The following is a 21,056-nucleotide window of genomic DNA, read 5'->3' on the forward strand; positions in this document are numbered from 1 at the left end:
AATCTATTAATGAAAGACACAGAGTGGTTACATATATGTATGAATATAGATTTACACAATAGAAAAAATGCAATAAAATGCACAGTCCTGGCCGTTTGTAATGCTTCTCCTGAGTATGACTTTGGGCAGAATACAGCAGTTTTCTTACTTCTCTGTAACTGATCGAAGAGATCTTATCATGCATGGAGCCCTGTACCCTTACTCTCCGTGGACCATACTCTGCATCTGCCATGATGCATGGCATTCTAAAATACACCCTGACTATAAAATCATGCCCCCTGTATCTCAGGCTCCCAATCTACATTACTGTGTAATACCTCATCGATATGGTCAGAGAGTCAAACTGATGGATAATCCAGAGAAGAGGTTCACGTACATTGATCCGCTTAAGCCCCGTGTCAATTAAGATTCACAAGGTAGGTTGGGAGCAAAACAAAGTCCACTTTCCATCTAAGGTTGCTGCCAAAACTTGCCTGAGGCAATGAACTAACCAGTGCCATTCTAGAAGGTCTTAGTGTCTGATATAAGATCCTATCACTATGCACATCACCTTGTCAGAGGCACTTAAATTGACTTATCTCCAGGCATACATAGTTAGTGGTGGATAGAGACTACCTACAAATCCTAGGGCAGATTTACAAGAAGGTGACGCATCTGTAGCGATGCACCACTTTCCCTGAGCCATGCTGAGAAACCCTTGCGCCACCATGGATGTGCAGTATTTACAATACAGAGCACCATGGCGCAAGGATTGACAGATACGTCTCTGTAAATTAATGCGGTTGGAGGGATGTCCATTCATTGCTAGAGTTGTGTCACAAGCACAACGCAACTCTAGCAATGCATGGGGATGCCTATCCTCATTGTGCTGTGTCACTCTTTACGCCTGCTCCAAGCCGGCATAAGGTTTTGATGCAGTGGCGTCCTAGAAGTGGAGCAGAGAAATCTTGTATTTTTTCACTGTGTAAGTTCTACGTGCCTTATTTGGCTTGGGAATACCCACCCTGAATACATTATACCTGGCGCAGGTATAATGTGACGCAGGGCTTTACAATGTGACACGTCTCCCTAAATGCGTCACGTTGTAAATGGGCTGCATTTTTACGCTGCCGCTGCGTCACAAAAGGAGACGCAACGGCAGCGCAAAAATGACGCAAGGGGCTTTTAAATCTGATGCCCTGTATTCAGTCTACCGCAATAACAACTGCTTGATCCAAACATTTTTCCTGCAGACAAGTTGCTCTGTGCTATTTTGGAATTCAATAAAATCCTGTTGGAGGTGATAAATTCCAAAAGGTACAATGCTGTTATTGATGGTAATGAACATTTAATTGGATGTTGTTCAATTTTGTACCCTAGATTATCAAGGCGATCTCACCGCTTGGTGATCCAAGAGTCACCTATAACTTGGAAGAGGGCCAGATTCCAGAGACCAACATGCCAGTGCGCTTCTATCTGAAGCCCAACAGAGCCGATGGATCCGCCTCCATCCTGGTGGCCGAGCCTCTTGACTTTGAGACGACCAGATCCTTCACTCTAAGAGTGAGGGCGCAAAATGTTGCCTCTGTTCCACTAGCATCATTCACCACCGTCTACATTAATATAACAGGTAGGCAAAGCTAGTATATCTCGTATTATCCAAGTATATATTCTAACATCTATACCCCTCTGTCTTCACATAAGGAATAGTGTACCACTTTCATGTTTAACATAAATATTCCTAAATCATTCGAGTTTAAAAGCACATTGGTAGAAGAACCTAAAGGTTCTAATTCAACTAATTATGTTCTATGTTTCTATGTTCAACACAGTACACCCAATGCTCGTTTTAAAGGAAAAATATACTTTTCTCCATGACTGACTTTCAAGAGAGGAATTTATCATGAGTATCGTAAATTCAAAGCACAAAAAAACTTTTATTTGATGTTACTTTATTTAGGACTTCACTTGTAGCATGAGCCACATGATACCAACGCAGTGGACTTATTCTAACTGTAGCGATATAATGGCAATAAATGCAGTCTGGTTAGATTAAGCGTGCCATCTTGGACAGGTTTTACAATTACTTCCAGATGAGTGGCTGTGGCTTATGGATGGTGTGGATTATATCTTCACAGTTAGCAGTATATTCACACAAGTGCTCCATCCATGACACCAATGTGATCTTTGTGTGCAAGGAGGGATGCATCAGGCGGGAGGTGGGATGCATGTCAGGCGTGTTTTGACTTCAGTAGATGTGGGATGGATCAGATGACTTGATGAATATGTTCAACTGTCATAACACTGATCACATGAATGATTCCTCTTTACCTAAAATGTGATGCAGCGCCATTGTGAGTGAAGCGATGTTGCTATCACTGCACGCATTTGTTCACTTTACAGGATCTAGGGTGATGCGTTTCTAACCAATGCTCAGCAGTTTTGTATTGTCTTCTTCGCAGCAGCTTCAGGGTTGGTACTTCTTTCAGAATTGGTAAAATTTGAAGGAACTACCTTGCACAATCAGGCTGGCTGTGCTGTTGAGGTGCTCTTAATAGGCCTAAAGTAGATTTTGGGAAGCATCGGAGAAGCCGCCGTCTCCCCCTTCAGCATTATCGACAGGACCAGGGTTTGGATCACAGTTATGAACTTGGCCTGGGAAAAGTATGTTTTTTTAGGTTTTGGACACTGTTGACATTAAAGTTTATGATCTTTCCAGCCTATGGTTTTCTGAACCTTAATACACTGTTCGGCATTAGGTCTTCGATATGCAGTTACTAAGACATTGCCTCCACTTCATTTGGGAACTGACAGGAAAGACTACAAGTTTGGTATTGAGGTCATACTGCAGTCACAATTTGAACTTCTTCTGTGGGTTTATGAATGTCCAACATTGTCATTTTTGTTTTTCCTTGTGGCAAAATAAATCTATGTTTGGACTCTGCCCACATATGAAATCATTTTTCTACAAGAGCTGCATTGAGTTCCTATTCACGGTAGTCGAGCACGTGATGTCTTGATGCATTTGCCACCTCATTCTCTGGCTTTGGGGCGTGCACTACTGTGATCATTACTAAACTCACCAGCATCAACGCCATTTCTCCTTTGCCTCCTTGGACAGTTGTGGGAGCATGTTCCTTCCTGCTTTCGAAGATAGAACATTGTGCTTATGTTATGTGTCCTGATTTGAATGACTTTCTCTGGATGTTGGTCTGAAATTATGCTAACCGCACTGTTTTAATGTGACTGTCTGTCTTTGGTCTCTTTTGTGGTGCACCTGCCATGTGCCATGCATCTGGGATCCATATCCTGTTAGGGAAGATTCCTGTTGATACATATGCATATAACATTATTGCAATGACTTGGCAATTTATGTTTTTATACACCTGTATCATCCCAATTGCCCTAAATGTTTGGCCATTGTCAGTATAGTGACTCATGAAGGCGTCTTGTGTATTATCTAGTGTTTGGTACTACATCAATGCATGAAGCGATCATATAATCGCTGGAGTTACTGTCAAAGACTATAGTGTGCGGCAAAGAGGAATTTTCCTTCTAAAACCCTATCAGTCTAAAAGTCTACTTTGAAAGCACAGCCATTCAACTTCAAGGAAGGTCTATTGGTTCCAGTCAAAGTCCAGAGGGTGTCCGGGCTAGCTACCGGTTGAATGCATGCAATATGCATCTAACATCCATCTCTTTAAACCTTACGGTAAATTAAAGTCAGTTTATTTTTAAGCAAAAAGCATAGAGCAATGAACTTTAAAGCACCTTCCACCTCCACATAATCCATCAACACTTAGGCACGGAAACAACAGAGAGGCAGAGCTGGGATTGACTCTGCATTTATCTTCCTCAGGGTTCCATGTACATTTCTAGCAAGTTGTGGTATTGAGTATACCTCACTGTTCTGTAAGGTGTTCTGAAACTCATCAGAGTGGGTTGTGATATTGACTGCAAGTGATGGTTTCCTCCTTTCTGGAAGGTGGTGCAGCACTTTAGAACTGGTGTGCTCCTCCATGGAGCAAGCATCGCATGTTTATCACATTGCAGGGAACCGCAAGGAGCGCAACATTCTGGGCCATATTTATGAGATTAGTGGCACAGGGCAGCACAGCGAGTCATCTCGCTGTGCTGCCCTGCATCATAGGGAAAGGGCAGGAATGCACCATATTTATCCAATACAACGCATTCCTGTCCTTTTCCCTTGCACCTGTGCAGTTTTGGCAGCCTAGCGCCAATTCAGGCCACTTTGCATCATGCTGCAAGGCTGCCTAAATTGCAGACAGGATAGTTTTGTGCAGGAAGGGTCACCAAAAACAATCCTGAGAGGCTTTTTTCTCTTTCTATGTGTGCAGCAGAATGCAGCACACTTAGAAAGAGGAAAGAACGAGGAGAAATACAAATATTTCTCCTTGTTACGCCACCCCTGGGGAGGCGTATCTTTCTGGCACATTCCAAGGTTTACAAGGTCTTATAAATCTGGGAATACGTCAAAAACCATGGGAGTTGCGTGGAAACACCTGCGCAACGCCCATGGAATGCCTACCCAGGGCAGAGTAATGCAATGCAGCGGTTTGCACTACGTTGCATTACTCCATATTTTTGGAGCCACGCAAAGTGGCTTTGCGTGGCTTCACAAATGTGACTTATGGTTTGCGTTGCTCTTGCACCACGTTGAGTGGTGCAAGAGCGATGCAAACTGGGTCATAAATATGGCCCAACCAGTGTACAGAACATGCAGTAGTTTATATATAAAGTAATATAATCGTGGGTGGTGGGTAAATGTTTAAAGGGTATCGTGTAAGTACTGCACGCCTTAAAGAATTGTTCAATCATTTATACTTTTCGTGTTTAGTTTGACCTGGATTCACCTTAACAGCAAGTGATCTGCAAACGTACATGTTTTGCAGGTATTTAATTATTGTCGTCAATGCTTGTGAGGTTTCCTAGTCTCAGGGAGCAATGGTAGACCTGAGAGAAACGTAAACCTCTGGTACCTACCCTTCCTGTACACATCCGGAGCATGGATAACTATCTGACATTTCGGAAAGCACTGAAGACTCATCTTTTCCCATCTCTTTATTTTTTGCAGTCCACGCCCTTCTGTCTGTCTCTGTGGCTCTTTATGGCCCTCTGGCTTTTTCTCTCGCTCGTCTTGACGGGCTCCTTGCTGTTAACGGCCTTTTTTCGCTTTTAGCGCCGGGACGCCCCTTAGCTGGGGCAGCTGTGCGCTCTACAAATCAGCCTAACCTACATTAAATTGTGCCCCTAATGAAATGTGTATATTAGCCACAGCTGATTACAGAAACTCCCTGAAAATCAAAGAAAGGCGAAGTAGCCAACCAGCGTCCAGTCCTGGAGTTGGGGGTGTGTGCAAGCAAACATAGGATCATTGCCCTGGAAGCCGGTTACTAGATGTCTGGACATGTACAGGACTGCTGTTTCCCCTAGTGATCAACTCAAAACTCTGAAAAGAGATCACCAAATCAACAGCAGAAGTGCTGTGCCAGAGAGAAGGGTCCCAAAGAGCATGGGCCAAGCTACCAGGAAGTCGCACACACTCAACGCCTCGTTGCCTTAGTCACTGCCATCCATCCTGTCCTGCAGACAAGGTGGGACGTGGCCACGAGTGCCAAATGCACCAGGTGGCGCAGCTCGATGTGGACCACAGGAGGAAAATGACACAGTGAGTCACACAGCCTATGATGAGGCTTCACACGTAAATTAAATTAATGACAACTACTAACAAACCAATTACAAAGGCTGGGAGTGCACAGTATGATTGCAGGGAAGGTCGGTGCAGCCGGTGCTAGGTTTAAGGGCCTTGTTGCCAGCGGCTTCACTGGACCACCAGAGATGGCCACAAGATGCTTTGGACTGCAACAAGTGGCCTTTGATATTCCTTTGTTGCGAGGGGGCATGGAGCACACCAGTGGCAAAACACTGTGCTGCCTGCGGTTTCAAAATGTTTTCAGCAGAGTTGATTGCAGAAAACTGAGACAGGCATGGGCCTGTTACTCTGGAGTGGAACAGAGCTCTTCTGAAAATTGTATCATTTCCAAGATAAAAGAAATCTCTCTAGGACAGGAGAGCAACAGACAAAAATGGGATTTATCCAAGAAGTGCTGAAAATATGAATGTTAGTGCAGTTAATGACCGTATTCGCAGTGTACTGATGGAAGTCTAGTGAGATATTGCCTTAAATGACGTTCCTTGAAAAATAACGCCAAACCTTGACGTGAGTCGCCTGTAGGGTTCAGGTGCTTTGTTAGCCAGAGGACTGCCTTGAAAATGTTGTCACACTCAGTGCTAAAGTTCATGGACCTACCTTCAGGGGGCCATGCATCTTTTTTAGAATCTATCAGATTGTGAAGCTGTTTAAAGTGAGATGATCCCTATTTGAGAGGAGAGTTGGCCTAAGGAGCGGGGACCTCCCTGAGACGGTGGGAGGTGATTTGCATGTTCTTTACTCTCCAGTTATCAAAAACATAAAGAAAGGGCAAAGAGATAAGGGTTTCAGTGTACCTTTTTCAAATTACTTGAGATAATGTGGACTCCTCTGGCTAAGGACATCCCTCCAGCAGCAATAATTTACAGAGACAGTAAAACAATGAAATATACCCAGCATGAGGGAATTTTCAAAGTGCCTCGTTTATGGCTTAACTAAGTCAATAAAAGTTGTGTGAAGTCTAGCACATATTGTAAAAAGTGCATAAGTTCGCCCTCTAGATAAACGAATCCGTGGGTGGATATCAACTTCATCTAAAGAGTGAATGATTTCCCATAGGTATCTCAACTGCATTTTTGAAGAAAGCTACTCCAGAACCATAGAAAGCAGGATGCTGGCTAAGAAGGAAGCTTGTATTTCTTTTGTTCTTCATCTCCTACACCTGCTACGATGAACACATAGACCTGTGACCATTGCATGCTTTTCACAAGAACTAATACTGTGTCTCCTGGTACTTTCTGGAACTCTTGTTTCAGTCTCCGACATTGCCCTGTGTGATTGTGCTCATGTGACCTGTCTTTGCAGATGTGAACGACAATGTTCCATTCTTTACCTCCTCCACCTATGAAGTCACCGTGCCGGAAGGGGCGGAGATCGGCACTCCTGTGGCCCAGGTGCTAGCCACTGACTTGGACTCTGGTCTGCATGGCGAGGTTTGTTGCTATTCTCTAACCCATACGTTCGCTTTTAGCCATCTGTTATTATGTCTGTCTTCTTTCTCATTTGGATGTTTGTATAATATCTATGATGTTGTTGAACTACAAGCTCCTAGCTGGAGTGTCTGGCTGTAGAGTGACTAAACAAACGAAGAGCAAAGGGCAAGCACAGTGTGTGGTTGAATGTGGAAAGATACATTTCGTGGTGGTGAAAGGATCCACGTCAAAGTTTGGGGAGAGGTGAAATACAGGAAGCGTACATGTAAATATGATCACAATATTTGTTTCCATTTATAAAAAGATGGTCAATTGTGTGATGAAGTTATTGCAGCATGCAAGTTAAGATGATGTGTACACTTGAAATGGACTATGCTGTAAAACGGTCTTCCTGTTGCATAAAAAAGCCTTTTGTCTCAAAATGATTGCTCTGTACTTTCAGGTGCACTATGTCCTTCTCAAAGACGCCAGTGGGGACTACCAGTTCTTTAGCATTGACCCACAGACAGGAGTCCTCTCTACCAAGTCCTCTTTCGATCGAGAGAAGAAAGGCTCTTACTTGATCGAGGTTCAGTCTCAGGACTCTTCAGAGTCCGCACGCCCTGGGATGCACGGCCAGCCCAACACAGGTAAACAGACCAGATGTACCGTCAACAAGACGCTCTGATAGATAACTTGGACACAGACTGGGCATACATCAAATTTCATCAATGTTTCACAGCACACTTCTATTGTTTTTCATTTTTGAAGCAGTCTTTTTATTGGCATATTTAATATAAGATAAAATAAAACGTTGAAAGCCTTGTGTTCGCTCATGACCAAACGCCTCCTTTCCACCTCCACACAACCGTTATGCATCAATAACTAATTCCACATGCATAACAAGTATACCTGGGACCTCAGTCAATTGGAGAGGCATATTCTGGTACATTACACGTGGATGTCGCTTCTGCGCCTCACCCCCAATACTTCTGAGGGCATCCCAGTGCCTCACATCTGGGTTTTTTCAGTGTACAACACAGATCTGTATTCACTCTCCACCCAGCTCCAGAGGAGAGAGTGGGCTGTTGCTTTTATCAATGGCAAGGCAACTAGACGTACCTTTTTCACACGCGTAACACATTCCTCGTCCACTGTATTCAATAGTGCCATCACTAACACGTTAATTTAGTTGGTCGCCTCAGTGCTGCGCTGCTCCCAATGCCTCCTGTTTATCATCTCAAAAGGGGCAAATCACCCTTCAACTCATCCTCCACAGTACTACATCAGACATAGTTTTAGCTAGCTCTTCTATTAATCCGTCATAATCAACCGGGGCAGTTGTCGGATATAGTCAATGAATGTAATTAGATTGAATCAGGTAGAATAACACCAATACAGCATCATACTGAGCCATCAGCGCCACTATACGTTCAAAGACATCCTGCTTACCTAAGTTGTGTTCCCATTTCACCCGCAATTCGGTGAAAGTGTCACGACTCTTGATGATCAATGTTTATATATTATAGAAACCTGACCACGCTAGAGCAAGCCTGACAAAGTCAATTTTACCTCCCAGGGGTTCTATTCAGACAAGTCTATAGTTTCTGATGGGTATGGCATGAGTGCATGATGCAGCTGTAGCTACCTAAAGAATTGGGACCGTTCTAGGCCAAGTTCATGTTGCAGTTCGTCAAACGCTTTCAACATACTAGGTGCAAGCTTATTTACCAATGTTGTTATAAGCAAATTATTCAAAGCCCAAAACCTCTCCAGGCGTGATCCTGAGGGATTGTTACTGCACCACAGTGAAGTCTATCCAATGAATTTCCTATCACATTTAATTCGCTTAAGCATGGTTTCCCACCCAGCCGAGGCTGTCCTTATGGTAGGAGGCATATTCAGCGGTAATTTCCCCCCTGTAGATATAATGCAGAAGGGGTTCTCCCTCATGGCCCACAGGTTGAGTTAATATACTGTGTCATCGGTGGAGCCATATATCACATCTTCCAGGTTCAAGAGGTGTGATGGTCTGTAATAAGACGCTGTATCTACCATTGCCAGCCCTCTATCATATGTTGACTTACAACATTTGTTAAAGGCCGCTCAGTGGGAGCCACCATCACCTACAAATACATTCAAGACTTTAGAGTACAATTTAGTTGTAGCACCCGGTATGTAAAAGGGGTAATTGCGCGGTATGGATTTATTCGTAGGAAGGATAACCATCTTAATCAATGCCACTGGTCGAGCAATGACAGCGGCAGCGTGGAGCAGAATTGTGGGTCTTTGCGATTGTCATTAGTTAGAGGTATGCTATTGGCTGACCTGGCTTGTGTGAGATTGTATCGAAGTTGTATCCCCAAATTGCGGAACCTTGTGTGCGTGACAATCGGCTTAGCCTGGCCTGCTCATTCTCCTGTCTGGTTCACATGACCAACTGGGAATAGTCTAGTCTTGCCCCAGTAAATCCTCAAACCCAAGAATTTCCCAAATGTGTCTTATGTCTCCTTTAATTATTGGTCTAGAAGTCTCAGGCTGACCCCCATTAAGTAGGAGAACCTTAGCATAAACCGAGACCCTGTCCTCGCAGTCATCAGACTATCTGAAGCCAGTGATTTGAGTGTCCGCCTGGTAAAGTGCGCCAGGGACTCCACTGCCAGGGTGAGCAGCAGAGTTGACAATGAACATGCCTGCCTCATGCCTCTTTTAAGTTTGAAAGGAGTAGAAAGGGTTCCCCTTAGTTTTGCCCTGACTTGTTTCTATAAGTGTTATATTCATGACAAAAAGAGGGTCCCAAAACGAAGGTATCCCAGGAGGGAGAACACATAATGCGACGAAAGGCTATAAAAGGACTTCTCAAAATCAATGAGCCATATGGCTAAGGGTCCCTAAATCCTACTGGCCAGCGCTATTGCGTTATATACATTTCTTATGTTACATCTGGCTGTCCGATGTGGCATGAACCCACTTTGGCCAATGTACACCAAGTCATCAATCACAGTGATCAATCACATTATGAGTACTTTCGCTAATGTCTTGTTCTTACTATTAATTACGGATACAAGGTGCACAGGTTTGCTGGCTTGACATGTTTTTGAATAGTCATTATATGTGTCTCTTAAAGGTCCATATGGAGATGCCCTTTGCTTTGGTCATCAGAATACAAGACTAGCAATGGTTGGGCCAGTACATCTGATTGGCGTTTGCATTGGGAGTCCGTCTGGGCCAGGGGATTTACCTGTTGAAACTGAGATGGCCTCTGTGATTTCCTCTGTGGTAATGGGTTCTTACAGTGCGTTCCACTAGTCTAATGTGAGTCATGAACATTAAAAAGAGGCTATGCAGTTGCACAGGCTGTCAGATGGAGAAGGGGAAGAATCTAAAATAAAGGGATTAATAGTATTGTTCATTCGGGGAGAGAGGAGTTGGCCTAACAGCTAGGGCGGTCGACCTCAAATCTGGGGAACCAGGTTCGAGTCTCAGCAAGGTTGCGCAACATCCTGTGATTCTGGACAAATCACATAGAGCCATATGTATCAAGATACCAATTAGCGATTCTGTAATAGCGATTTTTAAGAAATCGCTATTTCAGAATCGCTATTTGGTATGTATCAAGAAAATCGCAATTTTTTTTGCGATTTCTTGATATTCCTTAATTGCGAATTCACAAATTGCGAATTCGCAATTAAGGAATACTTTCCCATTCATTTCTATGGGCCTCCTGGCCCATAGGAAGGAATGGGAATTTATTCTCAATTTGCCATTCGCAATTTGTTAATCGCAAATTGAGAATAATTTCAAGGGTGCAGGGGTGTACAAAGGACACCCTGTTGCACATCTGAAGTAAGTATGGGTGCACATGTGGTGCACATACATGCCCTAAGGGCATGTAGTACGTCACATGCTGAAATGTGCATTTTTCAAGGAAATCGCAACTTACCACCAACTAGAAGTTGGTGGTAATTTGCGATTCCTTAAGTGCATTTTGGAATTTTTTTTTGCTTAATACATTGCATTTAAGGATTTGCAAAATATGCGATTCCTTAAATGCAATCACAAAATAAGGAATCGCAAATTTTGCGATTCCTTATTTTGCACCCAAATTCTTTCATACATACCATTTTGCGAAAATGAGTTCACAAACGCTGAAATTCTGCGAATTTCGGCGTTTGCGAACCCATTTGGCCTTGATACATATGGCCCTTAATCTCCCGTGCCTAACAAAAATTAGTGTGTTCTCATGTAAAGCAACTTGTGCTCGTGTAGAGCACTCTGATACCCGATACCTTCGGGCCAAGTTTGCGCTATATAAAACTCTGTAAAAACAAAAAAAGGCATCTGCCATAGTCCTGGGAGATTTGAGGAGCGCCCCACTCGCATCTTCAGTCTGTGTAATGTGTATGTTCCCCTCTTGTCTCTGATTTATCCAGTGTAGTTTATCAGTTTTATTACCGTGCTCATAGAAATGGCCCTGCAAAGGCTGCCACAGCTTTGTGGCTCCATCTAACTGTTTAAATTCAAGTGTAGCTCCAGTAGGCCTATGTAAGGAAGTGTCAGATTTGTCTCTTCTGTATTCACACTTGAGTATTTGTTGTTCATGTTCAACGGCAGCTGTTCTCTGCCACCGCTCTCCTTTGTCCCTTTGTGAAATTTAGATTTAATGCCACCCCAGATCACTGCCCTGTAGGCTCTCCACCATTCATCTAAGTCGTGTTTAACCGACAGTATTGTGCGGAGTTATCTCTGAGAGTCTCCTGAAATACTTTTTTATTCAACCACCATGTACTCACCATCCATGGCCAGTAAGACTTCGGTTTGTTGCATTGTATGTGGATCACCAGGGGTGCTCGATCTGAGAGCCCTGGCGCGTGAATGGCTACACTCATTACCGGGCTGAGGGGAGCAAGATTCAGGAGAAGGGTTTATGCTCCCCTGAAAACAGGCAGAACCTCCTGATGAGCGATTCAAATGGCAAAAAACATTGCCTAGTCCTATCGCTGTTGCGAAGGCCTCTATTTGATATGACAAGAGCATTACCAACAGCGGGGCCCCTCCCAATTCAGTTCAGCGTTCATGAGACCATATAAGTGGCCACCTTTTATCATGAGTCCCGCTGGGGTGGAAAGCAGGACTGTGCTGAGGTGCCATAGAAGTGCTTGAGAGAGTGGGAGTGGTGCTAAGATGGAGCATAATGTGACAACGGAGCCATATAGAGAGCCTACTACCCTTACATATCACCACAATTTATCCGTTTTAACCGACAGATCGATAGGGGTACGTGGGTGTTAACTAAACATTGCCAATCCTCTAGTGCCTGTACAGAAGCCGGCACGGTAGGCTCTGCTGAAGCCATACCGTTGAAGGGATGTACACTCATTCCCAATCAGGTAGACTTCTTGAAGTAATAATAAATCAGCTCGATATTGTTTGCCTTTCTAAAGGATTGCCCCCCTTTAAATTTTATTCAGAAGCCATTAAGATTCATTGAGAGGCACTGAAGTGGTTCATCAGCTTTATATGGATGCACTGTGGCATGTAGTATTATTATGAAGTGGATTAAGGCTAGGTTAACTCTGTTTGGCTACTGAACACAGAACAATGAGGTTTATCCACATCCACGACGCCCGATACCTCGCTTGGTGGAGTACCTGTCAGATTATTACCAGGACACATGCTTCTTATCAAGGCGAAGCATATTCCATCCCTGTAACCTAAAGTATCCCAAGTAAAGAAAACATTTGTTACACGAAGTCAACTGACTAACAAATAATCCAATAAAACAGATGGTTCACATTTCACAACATAATGAACAACTAACAGAGAAAGCTTATTCTGAAGTATTCTAAAGGAAGGAGTGGCTCTTCCATGCAATATCGTCTTTATTGTCCTTTGTACCATATCCCGAGTCACCACTAGTGCAGTGCTGGTCAAAGGATATTATAGAGCAGGAGCCATAGAGTCATAATCTAAGCCAGCTTCAGTGCAATATCCCTTTCAGCTCACATGTGAGAATAGCATACTTCCCCACCTTCTGTTCATGTGGGCAACCTCTCTGCTCTGTTCTGGTTCTGTGGTGTCCCTACATGCACTGCCATTATTGGGCAAGTGTCCAGCCCCTAGGTCTCATGTTCCATGTTGTCGATGAAGTCTGATTCTTCTTCCTCAGTTTGTTCTACAATATGACTGGCCACTTCCCACATTATGCTCCACAGAAAGAACAGAAAACAAATCCCCAATTGCTGATAGTTGTCATTGTTTCTTCCAGAAGCACAGTTAATGTAACTGATCCATGTTTTCTGTTCTTTCTTCACCCACTGAGATACTGGTGCTCTAGCAATAATGCACAATGTACATGAACGAATTCAATTTTCGCATGGATTTCCACAGAGTTCAACTCACAAAGAAATTGTAAACCCGCACAAGTCACTAAAGTCACTCTGACAGAACCTTGTAACTGAATGCACCACTTTCCAATGTACGTACAAACAAGTACTTGTTTATGTATTCCCTTAGCCCTGGTGAAGTCGCAGGGGGATGTACCATGTTACAACGCATACTATTACAACTACCTACCGTTACAACGCGACCATTACAACGCATACCATTACAACGCATAGCGCTTTGGGGTGCTGGATAGTGGTAAGTATAATTTACTATTCTAACTCCAGTCCCCGTGGACCCTAGGGAAGGTGTTGGATAGTAAATTATACTTATTCCCTATCCTAGAGCGCCCCCCAGCGCAATGCGTTGTAATGGTATGCGTTGTAAAAGTCGCGTTGTAACAGTAGTGCGTTGTAACAAATGCGTTGTAACAGGTGTATACCGTCGCAGGGTAATCCCTTGTAACCGCGACAAAACACATGTTGGCTAAGAAGACTAAGAAACAGATTAAGTGGAGTACAGAATTAACTTCATTTACAGATGAACTTGAATTAAAAGACTTTGGAAACTACAAGACGAGCTATTGCGAAATTTAAATGCAACTTTGTGTTTTATTCTTATACGTGTGCAGAGGATTTGTTTTTGCAGTACAGTTGTCTACTGACCATACATATGGTGATCTGGTGGTTTTTCCCTACCTAATGCACCGTGCCATATTTCTTGTGCCAACTGTAATATATATGTGATAGACCCAAGAGCGCCAAGTGCCTATTGCTCACCACCATTTCAGTTTATATAATGGCAGCTTACTGGCATTCTCTTCCCGAAGTGCATCAATGTGACCTCAACAAGGCACTAGGTGTCTTGTTATGGAAACATTTAAGTGGTTCAGGTTTGGTGTTTTCAACGGCCCTGGTTGCCGCTCGGATGTATGACGTTACAACGAGGGCCATTTCAACGCGGTTAGTTAGATCGCAGTTTTCACAACGCTAGTCGTTACATCGACTTGCACTGAAGGGGCGCTGGACTAAGGAATAGTGTGAATTACTATTCCAGCTCCAGTCTACGTACAGTAGGGAAGGTGTTGGAAACAGTCATTTACACTATTCCTTAGTCAACAGCGCCCTCCAGGGCAAGTCGGTGTAACGACTTGCATAGTGAAAACCACGATGTAATAGTACCACGTTGAAATGAATGCGTGGTAAACGACGTCTCCCTGCCTCTTATGCGCCAGCTCCAAAGTAGGTTCTTCCATGATCACAGACGCACCGGCAAGCACAACTGATCTCCAAGCCTACTTGCCATGTATGGGAAAGACAGCTCTGTGGCAATGGCGGCTCCTGACCTCGCCTCTCTTCAAGACCCCTGCAGGGTGCACCTCCTTGTCTCTGGGCCATCACCACCCAATCCTAATCTGCCCGATGGACTTCAGTAGCCTCACTACTAGCTCCTCTGCCCAGCAGGTGAGTCAATCTTTGGATGTGTAGCCAGGGTCAGATTGGTAAAGCGAGCACTCGGGCAATGACAGAGGGGCTGGTATCCTAGTTCCAACTGTGGGCTGCTTTTTTGGGCAGCCTGGGGGTCGATTTGGGCGGTGTCTGTGTTATTCGGATGCCATCAGTGGCCCCGTGGGTGCCTGAGTGGTCTTTCTGGAGGCAGATGGTTGTCCGTTACCTCTCTTTTATCCACGGGGCAGAGGTGTCACTCCCTTTCTCTTGCGGGGCCGGCCCATTAATGTAGGCAGATGGAACAGGGGCAGGGGGCCTGAGCAGAAGTGGCCTCACTTGTTTTCAGGTGTGTTTCACCAGTGTGAACTAATCCATGCATTTTTTTAAAAATCTAAGTAAAGTTAAGAAAACATGCCTCTGTCAGAGACTCCCCCCACCTCCTCTTTTTATAAAACTTCACCGAAGCAGTGTTTTGAGTAAAGGCAATATGCAAATGTGGGCCACTTTTTTTTAGCGTGCCCGGGGCCGATTTTTAATCCCAATTCAACCCTGTGTGTAGCTCTCCCAAAGGACAGGCAGGGCTACAGTGATCCGTCGGCAGCCATCTTGATCACTCCGCAGTCTGTATCACAGTTGCCGCTGCCACTGAGGCATCTTCTCTGCACTCGTAAATGTCTGTCAGGGCTGAATAGAACAGGGTGATTCTGCTGCCCTTAGTTAAGGATTCCCAGGGGATCGTCCAGGCCAGGATAATGTAGGGTAATGGAAACCATGGCCGCAGCATTACAGACACATGTCAGCCATGTGGGCTTCCAAGCCACACTCCTATTGTTTTTCAATTTTTAAACATAAAATATATCTTACCCACCTTGGTAGTAAATAAACCACGAAGACATAGTTTTCTCATTGGTATATTAGATCATCTGCATTGCCTTGAATGCTCGGGAAATGATTAATAATGTAATCCGCAAGGAGGCCCATTTTGCACTTTTTGGGGAATGAATAAAAGTTCTCTTTTCCATTTTCTAATTGTTGGAAGGGGCTGAGGGGAAATTTTGTGAGCACACTGCAGAAGAAGCCAAATATTTAGAACTGAAAACTATAAATCCTTTCTCTCCCAATTGCATTCTGATCATTTGATTCCTGGTTTTTGGTGGCAATGACAAGTAGGCCCAACTTTTATTTTGCTTTTATCTCTTCAAAGACTAATTTAAATGAGGGACCCCCTTCCAATGGAGGCAGCGTAAACATCTCTACCAGACTCAGGGGCTTATTTACAAGCCCCTTGCGCCACTTTTGCGTCCCTTTTCCCATGTTAAAAGTGACCCAAAAGTGGCGCAAGGGGCTTGTAAATCTGCCCCTCAGTATTACAATTATTTTCACAGATGTGCCGAATTGGTGGAGTGGCCAATGTGATGAAAGTGCACTACTACCTGTAGACACAGCAGTGGCGGCCAGCACGGATCGGGGAAGGGGGGGCTGGAGCAAGGAGGGGTGGGGGAATTTAAAAAATGACTTACCTTATCGCTGTGTCTCTCCATCTCTCCTCCGCATCTGACTCGGGCCGGAACAGGCTGCAGGAAGCACCCACGCTCCCCTGACTAATAACAACGCTGCAATGCAGCGGTGTGATTTTTCTGAGCGCTATGCTTCAGTGCTCAGACAGGAACTAGGGGCCTGGGCATGTTTTCTAGCCATGCTGTAATGCAGCCTTCATGGAGAACATGCAAAGTGTGCATGACTGTTCAGTGATGCGCTCTTGAAGTGGGAAACCACTCCTCCCCTGCCTTGCTCTTAAAGCAGCAGGAACAAATAAAATGATAATAACATTGAATAATTATCATTTTATTTTTCCTTCAGTTACACTGCTTAAAAGCAGTGGGGCCACGCTCCTCCGCCTTAGTGGAGGAGCCACCACTGAGACACAGCACTCAACAACAGGAACTGGACTTAGGCCACCTAACTCATTTCACTTATTTACACGGGCCATTCACCAGCAGGTGTCATGACCACGGCCATGTTCCTATGTTTTCTTACTTCAATGTGATTTCATATTACCACATGCATACTGCACATTAACTAAATGGTATGGAAAAGGCACCTCAGTTCTCCTCTAAGCTTGCGGTACGTCAATTCTGAATGTTTCACGTTTGATGGCGTTGACTGTTCCTCTTCACATACCTGTGTAAGTGCCTGTGGCCATAGTACAAAGCTACTGTTGTCTTTTTCAGATACAGCCTATGTCCGGGTTTTTATCAGTGACGTAAATGACAACGCGCCCGCATTCCCACAGGCTGTGTATGAGGTCAGCGTGGAGGAAGGCAAGGACGTCGGATACGTGGTTATGACCGTGACGGCGAATGATGAGGACGAAGGTAGGAATGGAAAACGGTTTCCAGGTGTTTGATGTCATGAATTAGCTCATGTGCCTTGCAGAGCCCTGCTGCTGGCTGTACTGTGGTTGTCTACCTTCTGCGCATTATCCTCCCTCTCTGCAGGTTGTGTGTGCCCTAAAAATCTCGGGGCATATTACCAAAAGGGACGATAGGCAATTATTGCCGATTTAGCGACCGTTTTCGGCCACTAAGCGGCGATAATTCTATCGCACTATTAGCAAGCTTTTAGGCGATAGCGAGCGGTTTGAGGCCCGCTTTGCATGTCAGCGATGTTTATCGCTAATGACATGCAAAGTGGGCGTACCCAACCAGTTAGCGACTGAAAGCAGTCGCTAACGTCGCTATCGCCTATTAGCAATGCAGGCGTCGCGTTGGAAATATTTGCGCTAAGCGCGAATATATCCAAATACTACCTCCTGCCCAGACCAGTTCTAAGCCATGTTATCCAATGGGATATATTCTCAGCGATATTCACGCATTTCGCCGCTATCGCTGGATATTTTAGCTCAATGGAGAAAAACGTTGCTAATAGCATGTTTTCTCCGCTAACATATCCAGCGATAGGCAGCGATAAAAAAAATCATCGCCAAGCCTATTTAGCGATAAATATCACTACTTGTTGGTAATATGCCCCCTCGTGGATAGAGCTGTCTTGTGCAGAAATATATGAATTAATAGGCCTCATTGGGTCATATTTATTTAATCATGTTATTTGTTTCATAAAAACAACAATACAAGTAATCAACAGCTACTCGTTCACATTGTTGACAAGTCCATTTCGAAAATTATTCTCCGACTAGCAATTTTTTAGTAGCCCCCGGCAAGTGATGAAGAATATACACTGTGCTTAAAAGGAGGTCTTTTGGACAGTACTGATCCAAAAAACGTCAAAAACCTGATTGAGTTAAATTAAGCAGAATCCTGGAGACATTTTATGTAGCAGCTGCGTTGGTGACGGTGACAACTGGAGGCCTCAGCCAGCCCCGCATGGCTACATTGCAGGTGCCTTTTAAAATCACTTTATCTCCTTGTTAATCGACTTCCTTATCTGTCAAATAGAAACCGCCATTTACAACAGGGGGCAACTTCAATTGGTGAGATAGTATGAAATAACATTTAACTATTTTTCCTACATGAGCTGTCGGGTCTTATTAAAGTCCCTAAATATAATATGATCAGATTCTCGCCGGAAGAGAATATTATTTACTCTAAATGCCCACCTCACACTGACCACTAAATTGGTCCTGTTAGGATAAATCAGCTGCTAATCGATGAAAGCCTTTAGCTTGGGTTTTTCGTTCATGCACTTAAGTGCAGATGAAAAGCTAAGCCCCAACCTCTGTTGCCACCTCTTACCTGGGTGCATTGTGAAGTGGGTGTAAACTGACTCATTAATGCCTCAATGGACATGTGGTGCCAAATTCCACGAGGGTGGAGGAAGGAGACTGCCAGGAAGCAAGAACCCCAGACGTACAGGACCAGCCTGTTTGAGAAGGAGGAGGCTGCGCTGACAGCACAACACATAGAATCCGCACGCCTACAGCAACCTGCGTTCACAGGGAAATCTGCCTAACAAGTGCAGAGTACCACATAGAGAGATGAACAAACCTCACATTACCACACCAAGATTTGCGACTGGCCAACTTAACATGGAACCAGGCCATAAAAGTAAATCTCTGTAGGTGACAAGGTGCTCCGGAGTTGAGTTGTAGTCAAGGATGCAGAGCTTCCATTGTCCAGCATCTTCCAATGTGCAGTTACTCCTGCAAATTATTATTGGAACTTTTGAAATATGTGTATTGCTTGTAGAGAATGATCTTTTTAATGAAAACATGGCACTATTTTTCCATGATTGATAGCAAAACATGGTCTGGGTTGTGGTGTCAATCTAAGTGATTCGCCAGCTTGTGTTAAATGTGCATATTTCTCTTCCTCTGCAGAAGCTAATGCCAAACTGAGATATCAAATCACATATGGAAACTCAAAGGGTACCTTTGATGTGGAACCGGAAGTGGGGACCATTTTCATCACACAGGGCCTAGACTACGAAGAGGAGCAGCGCTACGAACTCCGCCTGGTGGCCTCCGATGGCAAATGGGAGAACCAGACCCTGGTGATCATCAATGTGATGAACGAGAACGACGAGGCACCCGTTTTCACCCTGAACGAGTATCACGACAGTGTCCTGGAGGAGCTGACGGAATTGCCCGTCCTTGTTTTGCAGGTAGGTGGTCGTGGGTGCTGCCATGCTTTTCCTGCCCTGGATACAGTAACAATTTTAGGTGTGCAGCACTTCATGTTCTGCAGTTTGTGTTGAACCAACATCAGTAGGAGCATCAAAGACAACTAACTGTACTTATCAAAATGAGTAAAAAAGAGCAATCTTGAAGGTGTTTATATAGTTTGAGAAAGTTCCTTATGGATTTAATTTCATTATTATAATGAAGCGGTCACGTTCCAGCGCATGCCTTTCTACCAGCTGTCCGTCGATTTGAAGTCACGTCGGTACCAATGTTAGCGAGGTGGCATCGGTGCTTGTGGATAAATGCACTGTTCACCTGAATCAGGTGTTAGGTCTTGGGGGCATCCAGTTTTGCAGCGTGAATCTTTCTGGATTCACAATCCTGTGCATTATTCCGCGGTCTAGTGGTTGGGTCCGGAATTGTAGTCTTTGTTTTTTTTGGTTTTTTTTGGTAGCCCAGGTGGGACGGCGACGCGGCACGCTTCCTGCGGAAGCTCCCACCCTTGAGCGCCATCTTCAGATTCTTTTTTCCACGGTTGGGTCTGGATCGTTCCCGAGAGGGCTCCAGACATTTTTGGAGAAAGAAGACACCAAAAGCCTTTTCTGGACGAAAAAAGATTGGAGAAGACGACGAGAGACTACACTATCGAAGGGGACGACGAAGGAACAGGAGAACTTCCAGAACTTCGACGTCTATCGGAGAATGCCTGCTCAGGGGGCCCCCTGAACGCAGGAGATGGACAACACACCATTCAAATTATGCCGTAACTGCCACCACAAGTACGCGCAGAAGGACCAGCACCCGGTTTGCAACCTCTGCCTACCGGTCGACCACGAGAGCAAGGACTGCAACGGCTGCTCCGCCTTCACGCCAAAAACCCTTCGAGTTAGAGCGAGGCAGAGGATGGCCAACGCCAGCATGCAGGGCAAGGGCCAGCCACCATCCCTTCGAGACCTGGGGTTCTCAACAGACGAAGAGGACAACGTCGCCGGAGAAGACGACGACTACACGGTCGTAGAGACCGATAAGAAGACTCCTAAAAAGGTAGGAGACTCAACGGCCCCTAAAGCCCCGAAGGACACTCGACAGTCTGACCCAGACTCTCGAAAAAACGAGGGCAAGTCCTCGAAAGCGCCGACGCCGAAAGCTTCGGTGCCCGCAGCTACATACAGGCCCAGCGGACCCTCCGAGAGGGACTCCCAGGCGCCGAAAGCTGGAGAACAGCAAAAGTTGTCGAAAAACATCCCAGAGAAGGAACGTTCGACGTCGAAAGAAAAGGACCCAAAGAGCATTTTGGCGCCGTTAAAAAACCCAAAAGCCAGCTCGGCGCCGAAGCCCGGCTCGGCGCCGAAAGTCGCCTCGACGCCGACCAATCCCTCGAAGAGAGCGGCCGATCCATTCGACGCCGAACGCGCTGCCGAAATGGAAAAGAAAAAGAGACGGCTCGAGGCCGAAATGGAGAA

General features: G+C 44.9%; 1 protein-coding gene across 1 annotated transcript in view; it reads left to right on the forward strand.

Annotated features, from left to right (window-relative positions):
• LOC147724457 (neural-cadherin-like) overlaps positions 1-21,056 on the forward strand; it is a 497,260-nt gene that overhangs the window by 398,764 nt on the left and 77,440 nt on the right. Inside the window, exons 13-17 of the mRNA XM_086966016.1 lie at positions 1,360-1,609; positions 7,016-7,143; positions 7,586-7,772; positions 17,186-17,329; positions 19,291-19,574. Coding sequence (XP_086822142.1) covers positions 1,360-1,609; positions 7,016-7,143; positions 7,586-7,772; positions 17,186-17,329; positions 19,291-19,574 — 993 coding nt within the window. The remainder of the gene's footprint in view (positions 1-1,359; positions 1,610-7,015; positions 7,144-7,585; positions 7,773-17,185; positions 17,330-19,290; positions 19,575-21,056) is intronic.

This window comes from Lissotriton vulgaris, chromosome 4_1 (genome assembly GCF_964263255.1).
Source record: "Lissotriton vulgaris chromosome 4_1, aLisVul1.2, whole genome shotgun sequence".
Lineage (NCBI taxonomy): Eukaryota > Metazoa > Chordata > Amphibia > Caudata > Salamandridae > Lissotriton > Lissotriton vulgaris.